General features: G+C 39.7%; 1 protein-coding gene across 3 annotated transcripts in view; it reads right to left on the bottom strand.

Moving 5' to 3' along the window:
- JADE3 (jade family PHD finger 3) overlaps nucleotides 1-25,942 on the bottom strand; it is a 246,578-nt gene that overhangs the window by 55,875 nt on the left and 164,761 nt on the right. For all 3 annotated transcript variants that reach the window (XM_023582698.2, XM_004472118.3, XM_004472117.4), the window contains exon 4: nucleotides 21,916-22,073. In XM_023582698.2, coding sequence (XP_023438466.2) covers nucleotides 21,916-22,073 — 158 coding nt within the window. The remainder of the gene's footprint in view (nucleotides 1-21,915; nucleotides 22,074-25,942) is intronic.

Here is a 25,942-nt window from a genome sequence, read left to right as displayed (position 1 = left end):
AATTTAGATTAGTGATTATGTAGGGCTGGGGAAGGACTGCTAAGTGGTGTGTAGTTTTCCGTTTGGAGTAATGAAATTATTCTAAAGCATTTTGTGGTGATGATTGCATAACACTGTGATTATACTAACAGCCACTGGCTATATACTTTGAATAGATTGTATGGTAAGAAAATATATCTCAGTGAAACTGCTGAATAAATAATAGTGCAAGGATAGCCAGAAATAGCAGCTATATACAGCAGGGGAAGCATAGAGAAATTGAAGGTGAAGAATTTTCTTCTTTGTCTGTTTTACTGTTATTGAAATAATGAAAATGCTCTAATAATGATTGAAGTGATGAATGAACAACTATGTGATTATACCAAATACCACTGATTGTACACTTTATATGAATTGTATGCTTTATTAATATGTATAAATAAAATTGATTTGTTTAAAAAAGAACAGTAATGTTTCTATACACTACTAAGGAGCAATCTAAGGAAGAAGTTAAGGAAAAAAATCCATTCACAATAGCGTCTAAAAGAATAAAATATTTAGGAATAACTTTTAAATAATGATGTAAAGGACTTGGATAGAGAAAACTACAAAACATTGATAAAAGAAATCAAAGACAACCTAAATAAATGGAAGGATATTCCGTGTACATGAAATGGAAAATTAAATATCATTAAGATGTCAGTTTCACAGAAAATTACAGCTTCAAGGCAGTCCCAATCAAAATTCTAACAGCCTACTTTGCAGAAATGGAAAAGCCAAGTATAAAATTTGTTTGGAAGAGTAAGGGGCCCCAAATAATAAAAAACATAACATACTGTAAAAAAAAAAAAAAAAGAATGAAGTTGGAGGATACACTTCCTGACTTTAAAGCATATTACAAAGCTACAGTGGTTAAAACATCATGGTACTAGCCCAAGGATAGATACATTAACCAATGGAATCAAACTGAGAGTTCAGAAATAGGCCCTTGGGGAGCAGATGTGGCTCAAGCAGTTGAGCTCCTGCCTCCCACGCAGGAGGTCTTGGGTTTAGTTCCTGGTGCCTCCTGAAAAAAAGCAAAAAACCCCACAAACAACAAGTAAAACAAATGAAAAAACCAACTCAGGGAAGCTGATTTGGCTCAGTGGTTGAGTACTGGTTTCTCACATAGAGGTCCCAGGTTCAATCCCTGGCCCCTGGTACCTCAAAACAAACAAACAAAACAAAACAAAACAGACCCTCACATCTATGACCAATTGATTTTTTACAAGGCTGCCAAATCCACTCAAGTGGGAAAGAATAGTCTCTTCAACAAATGGTGCTGGGAGAACTGGATATCCATATATATAAACTAATGAAAGAGGACCCTTATCTCACATCATATACAAAAATTAACTCAAAAATGTCCTAAGACCTAAAAATAAGAGCCAGGATTATTAAACTCCTAGGAGAAAATATAGGGAAGCACCTTCAGGATCTTGTGTTAGGCAATGGTTTCTTAGACTTTACACTGAAAACACAAGCAACGAAAGAAAAAATAGGCAAATGGACTATCTCACTATTTAAAACTTTTATGAAGCAAAGAACTTTGTTACAAAAGGGAAATGACCTACTAAGTGGAAGAAAACATTTGTTTTTTGTTTTTGTTTCCTTACTTAAAAAAAAATATTACATTAAAAAAATATGAGATCCCCATATACCCCGCACCCCTCTCACCCCAACTCCTCCCACATCAACAACCTCTCTCATCATCATGGTACATTCACTGCATTTGGTGAATACGTTCTGGAACACTGCTGTACCACATGGATAGTGGTTTACATTGTAGTTTACACTCTCCCCCAGTCCACCGAGTGAGCCATGGCAGGACATACAATGTCCAGCATCTGTCCCTGCAGTACCACCCAGGACAACTCCAAGTCCTGAAAATTTCTGCACATCATATCTCTTCTTCCCTCTCCCTACCCTCAGCAGCTACCGTGGCCACTTTCTCCACATCAATGCTACAATTTCTTCCATTACTAATCATAATAGTTCTATAATAGAGTATCAGTAAGTCTACTCTAATCCATACTCTATTCTTCAATCCTGTGGACCCTGAGATGGTGATGTTCACTCTACCTCTATATCAAGAGGGGGCTTAGATTCCACATGGATGATGGATGCAATTCTCCTGCTTGCAGTTATAGGCACTCTTGGCTGCCTGGTGTGATGGTTGACCTTCTTCACCTCCCTGTTAGCTGGCCAGGGTAAGTCCAATAAACCAGAGGGTAGGAGTTGCAAGTCTGCTGAGGCTAAGGGCCTGGCTGTCATATGGACAGTCCAGAGATTCAGGTCTCCTGAGTATACACTAAACCCAGCGCCAACCACAGGTCTGGTAAAAGTAACAGAAGAGGCATGTGTAGAAAGGTCACATCTGAGTCCAGCTCCATCACACTCAGGAACACAAACTCCAAAGTGGGCCAACTGACATGGTCCTGAACTCCACAGTCATCTGCCATGACCGCAGAACCTGTGGGTCTCTGCAGCCCTCCGGAGAACCAGTACTTGGGCTTCTCTCTACTTTGGCTGTCTCTGGGACCCTGCTAAGGTGTGCGTAAGCATTACCCCTCTGATGACCTCCCAACTCTTTTTTGGAGAGGGAGAAAACATTTGGAAACCACCTATCTGATAAGGGTTTAATATCCAGCATATATTTAAAAAATCATACAACTCAACAATAAAAGACAAACAATTCAATTAAAAATGGGCAAAAGACTTGAACATTCTTTCCAAGAGGGAATACAATTGGCTAAAGAGCACATGAAAAGATATTCAACATCACTATGTATTATAGAAATGCAAATCAAAACCATCAGATATCATTTCATCCCTACTAGAGTGGCCACTCACTATTAAGAAAAGTTGGGGATGGTCAACCACCACACCAGGGAACTGAGAGAGTCTACAACTGCAAGCAGGAGAATTCCATCCATCAGCCATGTGGTATCTAAGACCCCTCTCAATTTAGAGGCAGAGGGGATATTGCCATCCCAGGGTCCTCAGGATGGAGGAATAAAATATGGATTACAGTGGACTTACTGGTATTCTACTAGGGAATTATTGTGACTCTAGCAATGGAAGAAACTGTATTATTGATGTGGAGACAGTGGCCATGGCAGTTGCTGAAGGCAGGGAGAGGGAAGAAGTGTGGTATGGGGACATTTTAGGGACTTGAAGTTATCCTGAATGATATTTCAGGGACAGATGCAGGACATCATATATCCTGCCATAATCCACTGAATGGACTGGGAGAGAGTATAAACTACAATGTAAACTATAATCTATGCTGTGTACCAGTGCTCTATAATGTATTCATCAAATACAATGAAGGTGCCATACTGATAAAGAGATGTGGGAGGAGTGGGGGTGGGGTGGGGAGTGGGGGTATATGGGATCCTTTTATATTTCTTAAGGTAACAGTTTGTATGATCTATTTATCTTTTAAAAAATTAAAATAAATAAAATAAAAAAACAGAAAACTACAAGTGTTAGAGAGTATATGGGGAAATAGGAACAACTTATTGGTGGAAATGTAGAATGGTACAGCTGCTGTGGAAGATAGTTTGGCAGTTCCTCAGGAAGCTAAGTATAGACCTGTCATATGATCCAGCAATATCGCTACTAGGTATATACTCAGAAGAACTGAAACCAGGGACAAGAACAGACATTTTGTACACTGAGGTTCACAGTGGCATTATTCAAAGTTGCTGAAGGATGGAAGTAATCCAAATGTCTATCAACTGTTGACTGCATAAACAAAATGTGGTATATACATATAATGGAATATTGTTCAGCTCTAAAAAGGAATGAAGTCCTGATGCATGCAACAACCTTGAGGGCATTATGGTGAGTGAAATAAGACAAACATGAAAGGACAAATATTGTATGATCTCACTGATATGAACTAATTATAATGAGCTCTAAAAAGGAATGAAGTCCTGATGCATGCAACAACATGGATGTTGTGAAACATGAGATTGTATAACACAGTGAACACTTTTGTGGATGATGAACTGTGGTTAATAGTATAAGAATGTTCTTTCATGAATTATAACAAATGTATGACACGAATACAAGGTGTTAATAATTGGATGGTACATGGGAAAAATACACCTAATGTAAACAACAGACTATACTAAATAGTACTATTTTAATATTCTTTTATTTTCTCCTTCTCCCCTCCCCTGTTGTTTTTGCTGTCTGTGTCCATTTGCTGTGTGATCTTCTGTATCTATTTCTCTTTTTGTCTTCTTGTTTTTCTCCTCTAGGATTCACTGGGATTTGATCCTGGGGAACTCTGATGTGGAGAGAAGTTCCCTGTCAATTGTGCCACCTCAGTTCCTGGTCTCTGTCGCGCTTCACCTTGACTCTCCCCTTCGTCTCTCTTTTGTTGTGTCATCATCTTGCTGTATGACTCACTTGCGTGGGCACTGGCTCACCACGTAGCACTCACGCAAACACTTGGCTTGCCGTGTGAGCACTGGCTTGCTGCACAGGCACTGGCTCACTGCATGGGCACTTGGTTTGCCACGTGGCCACTTGCATGGGCACTCAGCTCATCACGTGGGCACTTGGCTCACTGCATGGGAACCTACATGGGTACTCAGCTTGACACACATGCACTGGTTTGCCACGCAGGCATGTCTTTTCTTCTTCTTTTTTACCAGGAGGCTCCATAGATTGAACCTGGGTCCTCCCATATAGTAGGCAGAGGCCTTATCAATAGAGCCACATTTGCTTCCCTATTTTAATATTCTTTCCTCAGTTGTAACAAAGGCACCACACTAATGCAAAGTGTGAAAAATAGGGGGGGATACATGGGAACGCTGTATTTTTTTTTACATGACTCTTCCATAAATCTACAACTCCTTTAATTTAAAAGAGAGGGGGAATAAGTTTTAGATATTATACCAATAATTTTCAGAAACAAATTTCGAATACCCTAGGTCTCCTCTGAGATACATCAGTTTCACAGGATTCTAGAGATACTAGAGTTTTACCTAGGCTTTATGAATTAGCTCATATTTGTAAAGAGCTTGTATAAAATTGCTCATAGAAATGTTCAGGTGCCTTACTCCATGACTTCCTGCCTCTCAAGCTGTTCCCAGAAAGAAAATCCAAATAAAAAAGTTATCATAATGTAAACTATACACCATGCTTAGTAGCAATGTTTCAATATGCGCTCATCAATTATAATAAATGTACCACACTAATGAAAAAGGTTGTTAATGGGGGAAAGTGTGGGAGGGGAAGGGGTTATGGTATATGGGAATCCCCTATATTTTCGATGTTAACAGTTATGTAATCTAAAACTTCTTTAAAAATATATAGTAGTTAAAAATTACCCCATATTCTCTTCATAAGCTTTGATCCTTTCATTTATTTAACATTCACAACCACCATGCTTCATAGTTAGAATTGCTAAAGAATACAGAGAAGGTATTATGGGATCAGACTCTCTTTGCCCGTCCAAGCAAGTTACCAAAAATGGCAAAGCCTTGTTGATTGATGGGTACTGGGAAGTAGGGAAGGCCTCTGGTAGCAGAGGGGCTGGAATATGGCAAACCTAAACCTGGTATAGTTTCAGGAGTTTGGATTTGAGGATTCTGAGTTAGGATATAGTGTCAAAACTTTGAGAACTGGCCAAATGCTTGAGGAGTCTTAAACTAATCAGGGAGGTCACACATGAGTGATTCCAGCCCCAGGAAAAGGGCCAAAAGGAAAGCACAGTTGATTGTGTCTCTTCCTTCTGCCAGTCCCTGTTGAGATGATGCTGCCACAAGTACCTACAGCAGAGCTGGAGCTGGAAGGTACTATCCCCAATAGTACGGAATCTCCAATTTTGGCCCCAATGGATATTTACTGAGCATTTCTTCTAAAATACCCATGAGGCAAAGAGTAACAAATATCTCCAACTTCATCATCATGATGTGCTATGCATGGCTCATCCATCAATTTTCTAAAGCATTGTTTACAACTTGAGTAGCAGGTGTCATGAGTTCAATTATTTTTATTTTCCTTTCCACTGGGTAAAGAAGCAAGTCCCTTGGACTTTTATTAGTGCTGTCCTGGGTGTGGAGAAAGGGGTGCCATCATGAGACCATGATACAACTATAGGTTTTATGATAATAATGAACTTTATTCTGATTTGTTTTGGACACCCTTTTTAGAGGAATAGTGAGTTTGAGTGTATTTCTCCTAAAACTGCCACTGCAGTAACTGGAAGCGCTGATGAAAAAGCTCATATTCTTCTGCTGTTGGGTTTCTGTGACAGTTTGAGATTATTTATGAATCCTAAACAGAGAAAGATTATATTTGTAAACTAATCTGTTCTTCTGGGTGTGATACCCTTTGACTGTATTAGATTTAGCTGAGATTTTTTTTTATTAAATTATCTGTTAAGATTAGGGTTTTGATTCAACCACATCAGTAAAGCAGGACTCAAGTTGAGTCCCCACCCTCCTTGGTGGGATGATACAAACAGCTACTCACTCAAGAAGATACTTGGGAAGAGGAGAGAACTCTGTCATTTTTTATCCTGCCATGCGACAGAAAGGACAAGAGCCCTGGGGAGAGATGAGCCATTTGCTTACAGCTGACCTTGGGAAGAGAGCCGAGACTGATAGAGAAAGCCTGGAAAGAAAGAAGCCCTATGCCAGGAGAGAGAAGAAGCCCTGAGACAGAAGCCCTATGCCAGCCTACAGCTGGGAGAAAGGAAGCCCAGAGGGGAGACATCAGCAACTATCTTGCTGCATGGGGTCTAAAACCCCTCTCAATCAGAAACAGAATGGGCATCACCACCCCCAAATCCTCAAGATTGAGAAATGAACAAACATTAGGGGTGAATGTAACGATAGACTAAAGTAGACTTATTATTATTCCAGCTATGGAAGAACTTGTATCATTGATACAAAGGCAGTGGCCACTAGAGGATCCATTGTACTTTCCCTCTCCCCTTGTGGCTTGCTTGCTGTCTGCTCTCAGTGTCCATTCGCTGCGTGCTCTTCTGTGTTTTTGCTTGTCTCCCTTTTGTGTTGCGCCACCTAGCTGAGTCAGCTCTTTGCGGCGCCTGTGTGCTGGGCAGTCTCCGCAGTGTGTGGGTGAGCCTGCCTTCACAAGGAGGGCCCAGGACACAAACCCAGGGCCTCCCATATGGTAAATGGGAGCCCAACTGATTCGAGCCATAGCCACTTCACCTACTCTTACATTTTTGTAACATTTATGCTTTCTAAGGCTTCTTTAAAAATAAAAAATTCAAAAAAAGTGCCCATACACATTAAGAATACTTACACATTTGAAAAAATAAAGAACCAACCATAAATTGAAAACACAGATACTCTTCAGAGGCTGAATGGTTCAACAAACTGTGGTATATCCACACTGTGTAATACTCAGCAATAAAAGGGAATGAACCATTGATATACCCAACATCTTGAGGACTCTCCAGAGGATTATGCAAACTCAAAAAAGTCATACTGTGTGATTCCACTTTTATAACATTCTTGAAATGACAGAATTATAGAGCTAGAGAATAGATTAGTGGTTGCCAGGGATTAAGGAAAAGGTGGGGGTAGGAGGAGGTAGGTGTGTCTTTGAAAGGGCCACATGAGGGATCCTTGTGGCAAAAGAAATACCTGTCTTGACTGTATCAATGTCAATATCCTGGTTGTGATAACATACTATGCTATAATAACATTTTGCAAGATATTACCATGGGGGGCGGAATTGGATAAAGGATCCCTATTATTTCCTAAAACTGCATGCAAATCTATAATTATCTCAAAAGAAAGTGTTTAAAAAATTAATTGAGCTCATTTGATTTTGAAAATTTAATCAAGGACATAAAAACTAATTATTCACCAATGTTACAATATTATTCCATATCAGAGATATTTAATTTTAAGATGACTTACAAAATCCGGAAAGTGAAAATCGTAAGTCATGAGTTTGACCCTGACAAATAATGTTAGCCAAGTGTAGCTACCATGAGCACTTGTGATTGAGGAGCCTAAATATTTCAAAAAGAAAGTTTCTTTTTTTTTTTTTTTTTTTTTTTTTAATTTTTTTATTTTTTATTGACTTTGTAATAATATTACATTAAAAATATATATGTGAGGTCCCATTCAACCCCACCCCCCCACCCCCCCTCTCCCCCCCCCCCAACAACACTCGTTCCCATCATCATGACACATCCATTGGATTTGGTAAGTACATCTTTGGGCACCTCTGCACCTCATATACATTGGTTCACATCATGGCCCATACTCTCCTCTATTCCATCATGTAGGCCCTGTGAGGATTTACAATGTCCGGTGATTACCTCTGAAGCACCATCCAGGGTAGCTCCATGTCCCGAAGATGCCTCCACCTCTCATCTCTTCCTGCCTTTCCCCATACCCTTTGTCCATTATGTCCACTTTTCCCAATCCAATGCCACCTCTTCTATGTGGACACTGGATTGGTTGTGTCCATTGCACCTTTATGTCAAGAGGAGGCTCAGATTCCACCTGGATGCTGGATGCAATCCTCCCATTTTCAGTTGTAATCACTCTAGGCTCCATGGTGTGGTGGTTGTCCTTCTTCACCTCCATCTTAGCTGAGTGTGGTAAGTCCAATAAATCAGATTGTAGGTGCTGGAGTCTGTTGAGGCTCAGGATCTGGCTATCACATTGTCAGTCCAGAGATTCAAATCCCCTAAATATATCTTAAACCCCAACATTAACTGCACCTCCAGCACATTAGCATGAAAGTCTCAAAAAGAAAGTTTCAGTCCTAAATCAGGTGAGCCTCTATGATGGTGGACTCATATTGAAAGCCAAAGGGAAAAACCAAGTATGAAAATTAAATTAAGAAAAAAAGATAAAAATATCTCATAGCAATGGTTCTCAAAGTGTCCCTGAACTAGTAGCATCAGCAATGTGTGTAAGAAACTCAAATTCTCAGACCCCTCACCGCAGATCTACTGAATCAAAAGTTCTGGGGATAGGGTCCAGAAATCCATTTCAATAAGCTAGCTGGGTAATTTTAGTATAAGCTCAAATTCGAGAATCACTGTTCTACAGGAAAGACTTCATACTACAGTTTTATTTCTATTGATACATAAAAAAATGGAAAACAATATATTCTACCTACCAAGAACAACCATTTCAGGAATTTATTTAGGAATTTAATATTACCAATCATTTAAGAGTCTGCCATGTTGTTCAATTAAAATAAATAGTTTTATAGACCCATCCATTATCTCGGATGAAGGGCAAGATGGCATCAGATTAAGTGCTCCCACATCATCTCTCCTACAAAAAAACGGCTGAGTGGGGGCAAAATTCTGCTTGAGTGAGTTATTTTGGGAACCCACAAAGCAGGAGGCTTCAGGGCATTGATCTGGAGAGTGAGTGCTCAAGGTAAAACCGTGAGTTTCTGGCGCTTCAGGCAGGAGCTGTGGGATGGATAAACCCTTCCCTCAGGGTAGGAAGCCACAGAGATCCCTGACTCTCACTGATCACCCAGCTGGAGGAGACTAACTCTGAGAGTGGGAGGGTTCTGGTGAAGGGTGGAAGGGGGTCCCCCAAGTGCAGGTTCAATAGTCTGGACCCCCTTTTTTGAGCTTTGAGGGGCATACCAGATGGCTTGAGGAGAAACCAGGAAGAGGGGAGAGGCGAGTTTGCTGAGGCAGCCTGATTTACCTAACCTCGCTGGGATAGGGCAAATTGGTCTGGGAGAAGGAGGAGAAAGGCAATTAACTAGTTCTGTACAACTCACCTAAGGGAGGGGGGTAGTAGGAAGTGCTTAATAAGCTTCCAAGAACATATTTAGGGTTCCCAGTAAGATGTGTGTGCCCTCTCAAAGAGACTGACAGTCATTTTTTTTCTGTGGTGAGTTAAGTCACCGGGTCCCATTTGAATTTCAAAAGGGAACCCTCACAGGTAGTCTACTGCTTCCTGCTACCCAGGTAGAGAAAGCAGTTTGAAAAAAAAATGGGGGGGGGGTGGAAGGGGAGGACAGATTTCTAATCAGCAGTTTATCCAATTGCAAAAAGTCAATCCTGCCACAGGGAAAGGGGCTCTCGCTAATAAACCCAACAAGAAAGTAGAGCTCAGTGGAGAAATTTCAGCCCTGAATATACAGGATCTCTAGTTTGATTTCTGGCTCCTCTCAGAGCAGTAAACTGCTGGGATATTAAACATCTAGCTGATACTTTAGGACAGGGAAAACATAGACATTATCCTTGTATTAGCTCCCCCTGGGTCTCTTATTTTCCCTAAAAAAAAAAGTTTCTTTTGTTATATAATTTAACTTAGTTTATTCACTAAAACCCAGTTCAAAATCTGAAGTGAGAAAGCTTCAGAGTAATTGATAGGTAAACACTGGCAGCCTCACAAACTCTACAGGAGTTTAAGAGGGTAGTCTGTTTTTTCTTAGAGTTTGGTTGACTCCTTGCTTGTGGGTTTGTCTGTTTTTTAAATTTTCTTGTCTTTCCTTCCTCTTTATCACCCGCCCCCTTTAAAATTAGTGCTGCCGGCTTGCCTCATTTGCTGTGTCTCCTCTTCCTCGATTTCCTTTCTGGGTGTACTGATTTTATCACTTTTCCTTCCTACATCTTTTTATCTTCTGCCTTCTGTTGTGGCTCTTACATTCAACCTCTGTTTGTACAGCCCCCAATTGTTCTGGCTATTAATTTCTAACATTTCTATTCTGTTTTCTATCTTTTAGCAACTCTTTCTGTTATTGTCCTTTCTTTTCTCTTTCCCTCTCTTTTCATCATGCTGGCCTTTTAATTCATACTATATTATTCTCCATATTCAGTTTCCCATTTCACAGTAGGTACTCTACTTTTTTATTCCTATAACTGTATACTGCTTACATGAGTTTAGTATTAATTCATCTAGGTCTTATTTGGTTCTTCTCCTAACTTTTACTTTCAATATTACTATTATACTTTTTCTTTTCTTACCTCTTTTGCTTTCCCTGGCCCTAATCTTTCCCCTTCAAGGGAACTTAGACAACAACAAGGAAACAGAATAAGAAGAATAAAGTGTCAAAGAGAACACTGAACACACACACACACACAAACAGTAACTAAATAAAATCTGAGACTAGACAGAGAAGCTAATCTACTGAACAAACAATTACAAACCATATCAATAATCAGGAAGACATGGCCCAGTCCAATGAACAAAGTAAAAATCAGGAGGAGGAGCAAAACATTGAACGACTAATTAAAGCTGCCCAAACAAATATAATGGACCAACTTAATGAAGTGAAGGAAGAGATTAAGGATAATTAAAAAAAAACTTGGAGTGCATACTGAATAAACTGTAAACATACACAAAAAGGTAATGGATATGATGGTGATGAATGCCACAATCCTAGAAATAAAAAAATACACTCTCAACAAGTAACAGAGATTTGAACAGGCAGAGGAAAGAATTACTGATGTGAAAGATAGTACATTCTACAGACAATAGAATTAGAGATGAAAATAGAAAACATCCAGCAGGGACTTAGGGATTTGAATGACAACACAAAATGCACAAACATATGCATTATAAACATCCCAGAAGGAGAAGAGAAGGGAAAGGGGATAGAAGGGGTATTCGAGGAAATAATGGCTGAAGACTTCCCAAATCTATTGAGGGAGATGGATGTACATGTCCAGCAAGCCCAGAGCACCCCAAAAAGTATAAATCCCAACAGGCCTACTCTAAGACATATACTTCTCAAATTATCCAAAGCTCAAGGCAAAGAGAAAATACTGGAGACAGCAAGGGAAAAGAGAACCATCACATACAAGGGAAGCTCAATAAGATGAAGTGCTGATTTCTCAAATGAAACCATGGAGGCCAGAAGGCAGTGGTATGGCATAGGCAAGGTACTAAAAGAAAAAGTTTTCCAGCCAAGAATACTCTATCCAGCAAAGCTGGCATTCAAAAATTATGGAGAGCTCAAAATATTCACAGAAAAACAGAAACTAAGAGAGTATGCCAATAAGAAACATGCCTTTCAAGAAACACTAAAGGGAGTTCTGCAGGTTGAAAGGAAAAAAACAGGAGAGACAGAGTTGGGAGAGAGTGTAAGAAAAACTAAAAAACAAAAAGAAATAAAAAACAACATATGATATACACAAATCCAAAGAAAGTATGGTTAATATAAGTAATTCCTTAAGAGTAAAAATACTGAATGTAGGGAAGAGGACTTGGCTCAACGGATAGAGCATCTGCCTACCACACGGGAGGTCCAGGGTTCAAAGCCAGGGCTTCCTGACCCGTGTGGTGAGCTGGCCCATGCACAGTGCTGATGCGCGCAAGGAATGCTGTGCCACACGGGGGTGTCCCCTGCACAGGGGAGTCCCAAGTGCAAGGACTGTGCCCCATAAGGAGAGCCGCCCCATGCAAAAAAAGTACAGCCTGCCCATGAGCAGCGCCGCACACATGGAGAGCTGATGTAGCAAGACAATGCAACAAAAAGAGAAAGATTCCCAGAGCCACTGACAAGAATGCAAGCGAACACAGAAGAACACACAGCGAATGGACACAGAGAGCAGATAACTGGGGGGGAAGGGGAGAGAAATAAATAAAAAATAAATCTTTAAAATAAAACAAAACAAAAAAACCCACTGAATATTAATAGATTAAACTCACCAGTTAAGAGACATAGATTGGCAGAATGGATAAGGAAATAAGACCCATGTATATGCTGGCTACAAGAAACCCACCTTAGACGCAGGGATTCAAGGACATTGAAAATGAATGGCTGTTTTCAATCATACAGGCAAACAATAACCAAAAAAGGGTAGGGGTAGCTATACCAATATTGGACAAAATAGACTTAAAATGCAAAACTATTGTTAGAAACAAAGATGGACACTATATATTAATAAAAAGGGTAATCTTTCAAGAAGATTGAACAACTATAAACATTTACAAACCTAACCAGGGTGCGTGAAAATAAGTGAGGCAAACACTGGAAAAACTAAATGGAAGATTAGATGACTCTACAATTATAGTGAGGGACTGTAATACTCCATTATCACCATTAGACAGAATCAATATAGAAGCAAAGACTGTGAATAATATATTAGAGGATCTGGACCTAATAGACATATACAGAACAGTACACCCAAATACAGCAGGATATACATTCTACTCAAGTGCACATGGATCATTCTCCAAGATAGACCACTATCTAGGTCACAGAGAAAGTCTCAATGAATTTAGAAAAATTGAAATCATAAAAAATAATTTCTCTGACCACAGTGGAATAAAGCTGGAAACCTGCAAGGGTCAGAGAACCAGATTCAGCACAAAATATGGAACTTAGGCAACTCACTGTTAGACAAAGAGTAGGTAAAGGAGGAAAACTCAAAAGAAATCAGTAGCTACCTTGAAAATAAAGAGAATGACAACACAACCTATCAACACGTATGGGATGAAGCAAAAGCTGTACTGAGAGGGAAATCACAGACATAAATTCATTTATCAAAAAAGATTTAAAATCAAAGACTTAACTGCATGCTTGGAGGAATTACTAAAAATACTAAAAAACAACAAACTAACACCAAAGGAAAAAGAAAGAAGGAAATAACAAAGATTAGAGTAGAACCAAATGAAACAGAAAACAAGAAAGCAATAGGAAAAATTAAAAAAAAAACAGAGCTAGTTCTTTGAGAAGATCAATAAAACTGACAAACCCTTAGCTAGACTAACAAACAAAAAAAGGGACAGGATGTAAATATACAAAATAAGAAATGAGATGGGGATATCACTACTGACTCCACAGAAATAAAGAATATAAGAGGATACTTTGAAAAGTTATATGCCAACAAGAAGGACAATATAGAGGAAATGCACAAATTCCTAGAAACACATAAGCAGCCTACATTGACGAAAGAAGAAATTGATGATCTCATAAGTAAAAAGATATAGTCAGTAATTAAAAATCTCCCAACTAAGAAGAGCCCTGAGCCAGACGGCTTCAAAAGTAAATTCTACTAAATTTTCCAGAAAGAACTAACACCAATCTTGCTTAAATTCTTCAAAAAAATTGAAATAGAAGGAACACTGCCTAAATCATCCTATGATGTGAACATTACCCTAATATCAAAGCCAAAGAAAGATACCACAAGAAAGGAAAATTACAGACCTATCTCTCTAATGAACCTAGATGCTAAAATCCTCAACAAAATACTTGCTACTCATATTCAACAATACATCAAACGAATTATCCACCATGACGAAGAGGGTTTCATTCCCAGTACTCAAGGATGGTTCAACATAAGAAAATCAATCAATGTAATACACCACACAAACAGATCAAAAGAAAAAAATCACGTGATCATATTTATAGATGAAGCAAAAGCATTCGACAAAATACAACACCCTTTCCTGATAAAAACACTGCAAAAGACAGGAACAGAAGAAACTTCCTCACATGATAAACGGTATGTATGAAAAACCCACAGCTAAGATCATATAAAATGGTGAAACCCTAAAATCTTTCCCTCTACGATCAGGAAGAAAAGGTTGCCCGTTATCATCCCTCCTATTTAACACTGTGTTAGAAGTAGTTGCTTAAGCACTGAGGCAAGCAGATATAAAAGGCATCCAAATTTGAAAAGAAGTCAAAATTTCGCTATTTGCAGATGACATGATCCTGTACATAGAAAGTCCTGAGAAATCGACAGCAACGCTTCTAGAACTTATGAGTTCAGTAAAGTTGCAGGTTATAAGATCAATGTGCAAAAATCAGTAGCATTTCCATACACTATAATGAGCAATTTGAGGAGGAAATCAAGAAAAAACTACCATTTCCAACGGTAAATAAAATCAAATACCTAGGAATAAATTTAACTAAAAATGTAAAAGACGTATACACAGAAAACTATACAACACTGTTAATGGAAATCAAAGATGATGTAAATAAATGGAAGAATATTCCTTGTTTGTGGATAGGAAGGCTAAATATCATTAAGATGTCTATCCTACCCAAATTATCTACAGATTTAATGCAATCCCAATAAAAATCAACACAGCATTTTTTAATGAACTGGAAAACTATGAAATTTACTTGGAAGGGAAAGAGGCCCTGAATATCCAAAGAGATATTGAAAAAGAAAAATGAAATCAGAGGAATCACACTATCTGACCTTAAAACACACTACAAAGCTATAGTGGTCAAAATGGCATATCAGCACAAGGACAGACATACTGACCAATGGAACCAAACTGAGAGTCCTGATAAAGATCATCACATATACAGTCAACTGATGCTCAACAAGGCCACCAACCCCACTGAACTGGGAGAGAATGGCCTATTCAACAAATGGTGCTTGGAGAACTGGATGTCCATATGTAAAAGAATGAAAGAGGAATGCCATCTCACACCTTATACAAAAATCAACTCAAGGTGGATCAAAGAGCTAAATATAAGAGCCAAGACCATAAAGACCTTGGAAGACAATGCAGGGAAGCATCTACAGGACACTGTAACAGGAAATGGCTTCATGAACTTCACATCCAAAGCACGAGCAGCAAAAGAAAAAATAGATAAATAGGACCTCCTCAAAATTAAAACCTTTGCATCTCAAAGGAGTTTATCGAGAAATTTAAAAGACAACCTATGCAATGGGAGAAAATATTTGGTAACCATATATCTGATAGAAGCCTAATATCCAGCATATAAAGAAATCCTATATCTCGAAAATAAAAACACAAACAACACATTCAAAAAATGCAGAAGAGATTTGAACATACGTTTCTCCAAAGAAGAAATATAAACGGCTAAAAAGCACATGAAAAGATGCTCAACATCACTAGCTATTAGGAAAATGCAAATCAAAACTATAATGAGATACCATCTTACACCCATTAGACCGGCGACTATTAAAAAAAGAGGATTACAAGTGTTGAAGAGGATGTGGAGGAATGGGAACCCTCATTCCACTGCTGATGGGAACGTAGAATGATCCAGCCTTTGTGGAGGACAGTTTGGCGGTTCCTCAAAAAACTAGCTATAGATTTGCCATATGACCCAGTAATTCCACTGCTGGGTATATACCCAGAAGAACTGAAAAGAAGGACATGAACTGACATTTGCACACCAATATTCACAGCGGCATTACTAACTATTGCCAAAAGTCGGAATCAACGCAATTGCCCATCGACAGGTAAATGGATAAACAAAATGAGGTGTATACATACAATGGAATACTACTCAGGTATAAGAAGGAATACAGTACTGACACACAGGATAACATGGATGATTCTTGAGGACCTTATGTTGATTGAAGCAAGCCAGGCATTGAAGGATAAATACTACATGACCTCTTTGATATGAATTGAGCAAATCAAGCTGTCCCAGAGAGGTGCAGACTGGAAGATAGGCTTACAGGAAATGGGGGTGGGGTAGGGGAATGTTTTGAGGCAATGCTCACACAGGCGAAATCTATGATAAAGTGGAGTTAAGTACTTGTGAATGGATAAGACAGGGGTACAGGGATAGTATTAGTTGGGCTTTCCAGGCTTGAAGGGGGTTAGGATTGGGAGGATGGGTCAGATGTTCCATGGAAATGGTGGGAGGGTTGGGGTGAGCAGGTGAACATGGGAGATTGTCAGGTGTGTGGTTGAAAGTATAATGTTGAGAAAACTCTTTAGAAAATACAATATGGAAGGGTTACAGGTTTAAGGTGTTTGATGGGGGATCATCTGGCACAGGGTGAACCTAGGGCAGGCTTCTAGGAGTGTGTGAGTGCTCATCTTGTCATTGTGTGTTATATCAGTGAGTGGAGACTCATACAATGACTAAGAAGGTGTTGTATCCCCATCCGGGGAGGCCTGGTCTCAAAGAGAGGGGAGGGTGGCTCCCAGTGGGGGAGGACAGACTAGTGTGTCAAGCCCCCAGCATTGCTGCAAGTATCTGTGAATCTTGTCCTTCAAGCACTGAAGTTTGGTTGTCACTGTGGACCCTGAGGGGAGGGGTGAGATGAACAGACTAGATGGAAGAGGGGGTAAGTGGGGGGCAATGGAAGTGTTCTGCATGATCGTGCAATGATGGATACAGGCCATGTTAAATTTCACCAAAAATGTATAAAAGTATACAGTCTAAAATGTAAACCATAATGTGAACACTAATGTAACCATGGTTAGTAGCTATAGTTCAATATTTGTACATTAGTTGTAGTAAATGTAACATCCACGTGTAAAAAGATCCTTGCTGGGGAAGGGGGAAAAAGGGGAGGATGTTGGGTATATGGCAGTCCCCTCTATTCTATATGTGACTTTACTGTGACCTAAAACTTTTTCGAAGACATAATAGTAAAAAAACACACAAAATGATATAAGACACTGAGGAAGAAATGGAAGAGACTGCCTTGCCACTGTACATACAGGGCAACGCCTATTATGCTGAGGAAAGGCAAAACATCAAAAATTTTTAAAAAATATTTTTCATTTTTTTAATACCCCAATTTATTTTTTACTTTAGTTTTTCTAAATTATTATTTCTTATCTTTAAACCTATCATTACTATTTCATTTTCCTATTAATTGAATTTGGCAATATATTAGCCTTCATTTTTGAAGAAGTTTTGGATCACAGAGGGGTTCAATTATGGCAGGAGAGGAGCACTGGTGTGGGGTGTCATTGATGGGGGATGCATGGGTGGGAGGGAGTTCTCCAGGGCCTGCATATAAGGTATATAGATGTGTTCAGATATTCTTTGGGTATTGACATAGGGGGTAGAGTTTCACACGACAACTGAGGGAGTGCTAAGTTCCCCTCCTGGGGAGCTCTGTTGCCATTTCCCAATGGAACAGCAACAATCCCAAGTGCAAGGGCAAAGACAAGTGAAGAAGGATGGTACAATGATGGGCCCTTGATACTGATGATTATTCTTATGTGCCTGTGTGCTCATAAATTTCAGCTTGGCCTAGAGCTGCAGGGTGCCTAAGAGTTGCCTCCTGAGAGACTCCATGTTGTTCAAATGTGGCCACTCTCTAAGCCAAACTCAGCATATAAATGCGTTTCCTTCCCCCCAGCATGGGATAGGACACCCGGGGATAAGCCTCCCTGGCGCTGACGGATTACTACCAAGTACCGGCTGGTGATGCAACTAGAAAAAGACCTTGAGTAAAAGGGGGAAATGGTAAAGACAAATGAGCTTATAATAGCTAAGAGACTTCAAAAATGAGTTGGGAGGTCATCAGAGGGGTTGCGCTTATGCATGTCTCAGCAGGATCTCAGAGAAAGTCAAAGTAGATACAACCCCAGGTAGTGGTGCTCCTGAGGGCTATGGAGACACCCAAGTCCTATGGTCATGGCAGATGGCTCTGGAGTTCAGTGCCTTGTCAGTGGGCCCTACATTGGAATTTGTGCTCCTGAGTATGATGGAGGTTGGACTCAGATGTGACTTCTCTACACATGCCTCTTCTGTCACATTTACTGAAGCCTTGGTTGTCACTGGGGTTGGTGTATGCCCAGGAGATTTTAATCTCTGGACTGTCCATGTGCCAGCTGGGCTCTGAGCCTCAGCAGAGTTGCAACACCTACTCTTCAGTTCATTGGACTTACCTAGGTCAGGTAACAAAGAGGTGAGAATGGTCAACCACCACACCAAGGAACCAAGAGAATCTACAACTACAAGTAGTAGAATCTCATCCATCAGCCATGTGGGATCTAAGTTCTCTCTCAATTTAGAGGTAGAGTGGACATCACCATCCCAGGTCCTCAGGATGGAGGAATGAATTATGGATTAGAGTGGACTTACTGGTATTCTACTACAGAATTATTGTGACTCTAGCAATGGAAGAAATTCTATCACTGATGTGGAGACAGTGGCCACAGGATTTGCTGAAGGCAGGGAGAGGGAAAAAGAGGTGTGACATGGGGACAGTTTAGGGACTTGGAGTTGTCCTGAATGATGTTGCAGGGACAGATGCAAGACATTATATATTCTGCCATAATCCACTAAACAGACTGGGAGAGAGTATAAACTACAATGTAAACCATTGTCCATGCTGTGTAGCAGTGCTACAAAATGTATTCATTCAAATGCAATGAATGTTCCACACTAAGGAAAGAAGTTGTTGATGTGGGAGGAGTAGGAGGTGGGGAATGGGGTATATGGAAACCTCTTATACTTTTTTAGTGTGATGTTTTGTATAATTTATGGATCTTTAAAAAATGATAATATAAAAAAGAGTTTTATAGAATAGGCAAAGGACTATGGGAAATAGAAGTGATTTTGCAAACACTCTTAGTACCTAAAATGGTAAATATTCTAAACCCTCGAAGCAAATTTTAAAGCTGCAAGGACACATATGATTTAGAGAGTGCATGACTGTCTATCTGAGAATGCTAACTCTTTCAGGCCCTAAAATTACTTTTCCTGAATGGCTACTCCATTATTGTCACCTTATTTATCTATGGCTCACAGATCTGACTGATTACATTTTCAAAGTGGTACACTAAGCATTCTCCAGTTAACCTGAAAGATTAAAATCACCTGCATTGGATAGGCAATTGATATTCACTTACCAAGAAGGCCAAAGTCAAGATGTTAGTCACTCTCAATAATCCTCAGAATGTCAATGGAATGGTGATGGTCAACTCATCATCATGGCTGCTATGGTAATATAAAAATCCTGACATCTTACCTTCCACCCAGCATGGGACATTAGTCCCAGGAATAAGCCTCCTGGCACTGAGGGATTACTACCAAGCACCAACTAGCAATGTAACTGGAAAAAGATCTTGACCAAAAGGGAGAAAGGGTAAAGACAAATGAGTTTATATGGCTAAGAGACTTCAAAGTGAGTTGGGAATTCATTCCCAAGGTTACAATTATGCATGTCTCAGCAGGAGCTCATTGACTGCCAAAGTAAATATTGCCTCAAATAGCATAGCTCCTGGAGGGTTCTGGAGATGTCCAGCTACTACAGTCAGGGCAGACAGCTCAGGAATTTGGGAATTTATGCTCCCCAGTGTAACGGAGTTGGACTCAGCTGTGGTTTCCCTACACATGGCTCTTCTGTCCCTTCTATTTGAACCAATAGTTAGTACTAGAGTTGATAGGTGTATGTCCAAGAGACTTAAATCTCTGGGCTGTCCATGTGCCAGCAGGATCCTGAATCTCAACAGAGTTGCAACACCTACTCTCCAGTTCATTGGACTCACCTACAACAACTAAGAAGGAGAAGATGATGGACAACACCCATCCCAAGGAACAGAGAGTCTGCAAGTAAGACAGTCCCATCCATTAGTCCCATGGGATTTAAGCCCCCTCTCAATTAGAGGTGGAGTAGGCATCACCATCCAAGAGTCCTCAGGATTGGGGAATGAACAATGGACTAGAGTAGACTTACAGGTATTCTACTATAGACTTACTGTGATTCCAGCAATGAAAGAACTTTTATCATGTATGTGGAAGTAGTGGCCGATGGATGTTCTGAGGGGATGGAGAGGGAAAAACAGGTGTAATATGGGAGTAGTTTCAGGACTTGGGAATTGTCTTGAATGACATTGCAATGACAGATACAGGCCCTTACATATCTTGGCATAACTTAAAAAATTGTGCGGGAGAGTGTAAACTACAATGTAAACTATAATCCATGCTTAGTGGCAAAGCTCCAAAATGTGTTCATCAATTCTAAAAGATGCACCACACTAATGAAGGATGTTGTTAATGTGAGAAAATGTAGGAGGGGTAGGGAGCAGGGCATATGGGAGTCCTCTATAATTTTTATGTAACATTTATGTAATCTAAGTATCTTTAAAAAAATAAGTATATTTAAAAAAAAATCCTGACAGCAAGGATATGAAAATTCTTAACTCTGAGTTCATTCATGATGCCAGTCTGGACTTTGGGAGGCAGGAGGTGGTGTCAATGACAAGCCAGGGAGGCTCAGGATATGTGCTGAATTAAGATTTCCTTAACAGAGCAGGGACATCCTCTCTGTGGGTGTGATACCCTGGGCCTGGGTTTCTAGCAGAAGTGATTCACTAAAAATTTCTGGAGTATAAACAGATCCTAAGAACCTGGTTCTAGGAACAGAGAATTCAAGTGTGTGATCCCTGCCATTTAGGAACCCAGTATGTGGTAGAAAGAGGTAGATGTACACTGAGAAATAGTAACCAACAGGTCCCACCAGCCTTTTTATATTAATCTCCATCCTATTCATTCAGTCCTTCATTCACTCAAACTTGTATTGAACAATTTATGTCATGCCAACTTTGTGCAAAGAACTGGGGACACAAAAATCATTTTTACAAAGGTTTCCAAAATTTGTCACTGTTACTGAGGAGAGGAAATTACTACTTCCTCTAGCCAAAAACACTTTTCTCCCCTTTCCACAAAAACCAAAGCCCTCTCCTACTTCGACTTTCTTCTCAAGTCTTTGTTCATGAATGCCACACATCCCTGTAGTCAACCCAGTTATTCCAGTAATCCCCCATCATTTGAGCTTATGCATTTCACAAACTGTATGTTTTGGACCTCTTTTTACAGATGCTATTACTATGAGGCTCCTATTATATTGAAGCAACTTCCCATGGGCATTATACAATTAATTAATGATCTATTTTTACTTGAAGTCCAATATATGGTACTGATTGTTGAGTCGGTCTTGGAAATCCTGGTCTCAGAAACCTTATTATAATTTCAGATTGGATTTCAAACAGTTTTGGCCTGTTAATGGGCACATATTATACCCCTAAGTAAGTGAGTTTGACTTTACCAGGCCTATCCAAGTCTGGTATAATCTGTCATTGTGAACTGGGGAATACAGTATGTGATTTTCTATAATAAATGTATAATTAAGCACTCAAAGTTCCTCCCCACATGCCACACAAATAACCATTATAACATTCATTCCCTAAGTCAAAGGCGCAAGCATGCAAATACCTGAGGGAAGGCTGTGGAACAGTGTCTGGACTGGCTGGTACCTGGACTCCCTTTTCCCATTCTTCCTTCCATGTATCCGCAAAGAGGTAATAGTTGTCAGGATTAATGTGATGAGAATCTGGAAGTTTCATGGCGCTAATGAGGTCCTTCCGGAATACCTGGGAACATATTGCACACACTTTGAGAAGACTATCACTATAGAAGTAGGAACACTTAATGCTCTCTTTTTAAAAATACCACCCCCACCCACTCCCCATGTCTAGCAAGAAAAACATCTCTAACTTCCTAAGCAGCCAGATAAACTTCTTTTTAGAAAGGGTTTGAAGTACAGACAGGGAAGTCAGCTTATTCTGGATTTAATAAAGGGTAAACAGGTACTTCTTGAATTATTTTCTTGGGTTGAAAGCTTTCCCTCAAAATGGGGAACAAGTCAAGGATGCCACTATCACCACTGTTCAACATTATGCTAGAAATTCTAGCTAGAGGAATTAATAAGACAAGGAAAAAAACATGTATCTACACAGGAAGACAAGAAGTAAAACTCTATTTGCAGAAGACTTGATCCTATATTTAGAAAATTCTGAAAAGTCTATGACAAAACTACTTGAACTGATAAACGAGTTCAGCAAAGTGGCAGGATACAAGATCAACATGCAAAAATCAATAATGTTTCTGTACACTAACCAGTATGGAACAATCTGAGGAGGAAATGAAGAAACAAAATTCCATTTATGATAGCAACAAAAAGACTCGAATATCTATGAATCAATTTAACCTATAAAGTATAGGACCTATATGCAGAAAACTACAAAACAAGGCTAAAAAATATAAATGAAGACCTAAACAAATGGAAAGAAATTTCATGTTCATGGAGCAGAAGACTAAATATTATGAAGATGTTGATCCTACCCAAACTGATTTATAAATTCAATGCAATACCAATCAAAATTCCAACACCCTAATTTACAGAAATAAAAAAGGAAATTAGAAATTGGAAAACCTTCTGGGAAGATAGCATTGAAGTAGATAGGCAGAGCTCAACTCTCTAACAAAATACAATGGAGAAAGGGTAAAAACATACCCAAAGGAGCTGCTTTGGGGCTCTACAGAACAGGAAAATGCTGAGCATGACCCAGAAGGGAGTGAGACAGATAAAGAAGCCAAAAAAACCCTGTGACTTGCTCTTTTCTGTGGCTGGAAACGGCACATATATCCAACCCTCAAGGCAAACAGCCTCAGTAAAACCCCTGGCTCACTGCAGTCAACTGAATGGGAGGGAGTGTTCCCTGGGAGGAAGACAAGTCTGGCAGAGGGTGGATAGCGGTTACTTTTCAGTGAATTTGGTCAGCTGAACCCTCTTTGTATCTTAATGAAGACCCCAACCAGCAATGAGGCAGCCCCAGGAAGACGGGGATGGAGATCTGATCAGGTAGGCTGTCATACTCAGCTACTCTGGAGAGACAGGAAATAGGTCAGTAAGGGGTTGGAGACAGACACCTAACCAGAGTAGCTCTAACAAACTGTTAGAAGCCCAACTAGCTTGAGGGAACAGGGTCAGGAAGACCCAGATAAGCTTTCAGAAGCCTACTTAGCCTGCGGAGCCAGCGTAGCTCAGTGGGGGAATTCCTGCCTCACATATATGAGGTCCCTAACGAGATCCCTGGTTTGATTCCCAGGACCTCCTAAGAGAAGGGAATCCACTGGGTTATTATGCACCCAGACGGAACCTTGTGACAGGGAATGTATAGACATTTTTTTTCTTGTTTTAGGTCTTGGATCTGTTATTTTTTATCGGTTTCTTTTTATTTTCCCTTTTATTTTTCTTTATTTAGTTCGCTAAAACCAGGTACATCACCTGCGGAGGGGAGGCTGCAGGGTGACTGATTGATGAGTACCCACAACCTGAGAAACACCTTAGGGGCCTAAGAGGGAAGGCTGTTTCTCCTGAGTTTTGTTGTTGTTTTATTCCTTGTTTGTTGTCCTTCCCCTTTGTTTCCTTTTTTCCTTTTATTTATTTCTTCTATCTACTTTATGTCTTTTCTTCCATTCATTTTTCAATCTTCTGTTGCTTTTCTTTCATTTCACCTCTTCTTGTTTGGCCTTCATGTTTTTTCTCTCTTCTGCTCCTCTCTTCTCATCTTTTTGGCCTTTTAATTCATTCTATCTTTTTTTCCTTCTATTTTGTTTCTTGTTCCATTTTCTCTATTTCACCTTTTTTATTCTTATTCCTTTGTATTTTTTAAGTGACTTTTTTACTCTTATAATTTATATTCCTAGCTCTTCTATGGGTCCTCTTCTACCTTTATTTATTTATTTATTTATTTATTATTGTCTTCTCTTCTTATCTCTTTCCTTTTCTCTGCTCCTAACATTTTTTTCCCCCAAGGGAACACAGACAACTACAAGGATACAAAATGAGAGAAAACAAGTGTCAAAAAGGAGTTTTACGACATGTACAACACACACAAACAACAAAAACCCTAGAGTAGGGAAGCAGACTTTGTCCAATGGATAGGGCATCTGCCTACCACATGGGAGGTCTGCAGTTCAAGCCCTGGGCCTCCTTGACCCGTGTGGAGCTGGCCCATGTGCAGTGCTGATGCACACTAGGAGTGCCCTGCCACACAGGGGTGTCCCCTGCGTAGGGGAGCCCCATGTGCAAGGAGTGCGCCCCGTAAGGAGAGACGCCCAGTGTGAAAGTGCAGCCTGCCCAAGAATGGTGCCACACGCAGGGAGAGCTGACACAAGATGATGCAACAGAAAGAAACACAGATTCCCGGTGCCGCTGATAAGGATAGAAGCGGGCACAGAAGAACACACAGCGAATGGACACAGAGAGCAGACAACTGGGTGGGGGGGGGAAGGGGAGAGAAATAAATAAAAATAAATAAATCTTAAAAAAAAAACAAAAACAAAGAAAAAACCCTAGAGTAGAAAGAGTAGCTAACCAACCTAATAAGCCCATCAAGATAAACAGATTCCTAGACACAAACAAAAAATTACAAGCTGTACTAAGAAACAGGAAGACATGGCCCAGTCTAACGAACAAACTGAAAAATGGGAGGAGATATAGAATGTGGAACAACTAATCAGGGAAATCCAAATAAATACCATGAATCAACTTAATGAAGTGAAAGAGGAGATAAAGGATATTAAGAAGACACTGGGGGAACATACTGAAGAAATTGTAAACATACATAAAAAGATAACTGATCTGATGGTGATGAATGGAGCAATGCAAGAAATAAAAAATACACTAGAAGCACGTAACAGCAGATTTGAACAGAGGAAAGAATGACTTTTGTTGAAGACAGTACATGTAAAATCAGACAGAAAAGTAGAACAGATAGATAAAAAGATAGAAAAAATCCAGCAGGGACTTAAGGATTTGAATGACAACACAAAATGCACAAATATATATACAGTAGGCATCCCAGAGGAAGAAGAGAAGGGAAAGGGGCAGAAGGAGTGTTTGAGGAAATAATGGCTGAAAATGTCCCAACTCTTTGGAGGGATACCGGATGTACACGTCCAGGAACAACAGCACACCCCAAACAGTATAAATCCTAATAGGCCAACCCCTAGACATATACTTATCAAATTGTCCAATGATCAAGACAAAAAGAGATACTGAAAGCAGCAAGAGAAGAGATCCATCACAAACAAGGGAGGCACGATAAGATTATGCGCTGTTTTTTCATCTGAAACCATGGAAGCAAGAAGGTAGTGGCAGAACATAGTTAAGCTACTAAAAGAATAAAATTTCCAGCTAAGAATTTTGTATCCAGCAAAGATGGCATTCAAAAATGAGGGAGAGTTCAAAATATCCACAGATAAACAGAAATTAAGAGAGTTTGTAAATAAGAAACTTGCTCTTCAAGAAATATTAAAAGAAGTTCTGCAGGTTGAAAGGCAAAACAGGAAAGAGAGGGTTAGAGGAGAATGTAGGAATGAAGATTTTGGTAAGAATAACTAAAAAGATAAAAAGAGAACTAAAAACAACATATGTCATATATAAATCTAAAGA

This window comes from Dasypus novemcinctus, chromosome X, assembly GCF_030445035.2.
Source record: "Dasypus novemcinctus isolate mDasNov1 chromosome X, mDasNov1.1.hap2, whole genome shotgun sequence".
In the NCBI taxonomy this organism is placed as follows: Eukaryota; Metazoa; Chordata; class Mammalia; order Cingulata; family Dasypodidae; genus Dasypus; species Dasypus novemcinctus.
Note: the sequence above shows the minus strand (reverse complement) of the source record. Positions and strands in the feature narration are given on the sequence as shown.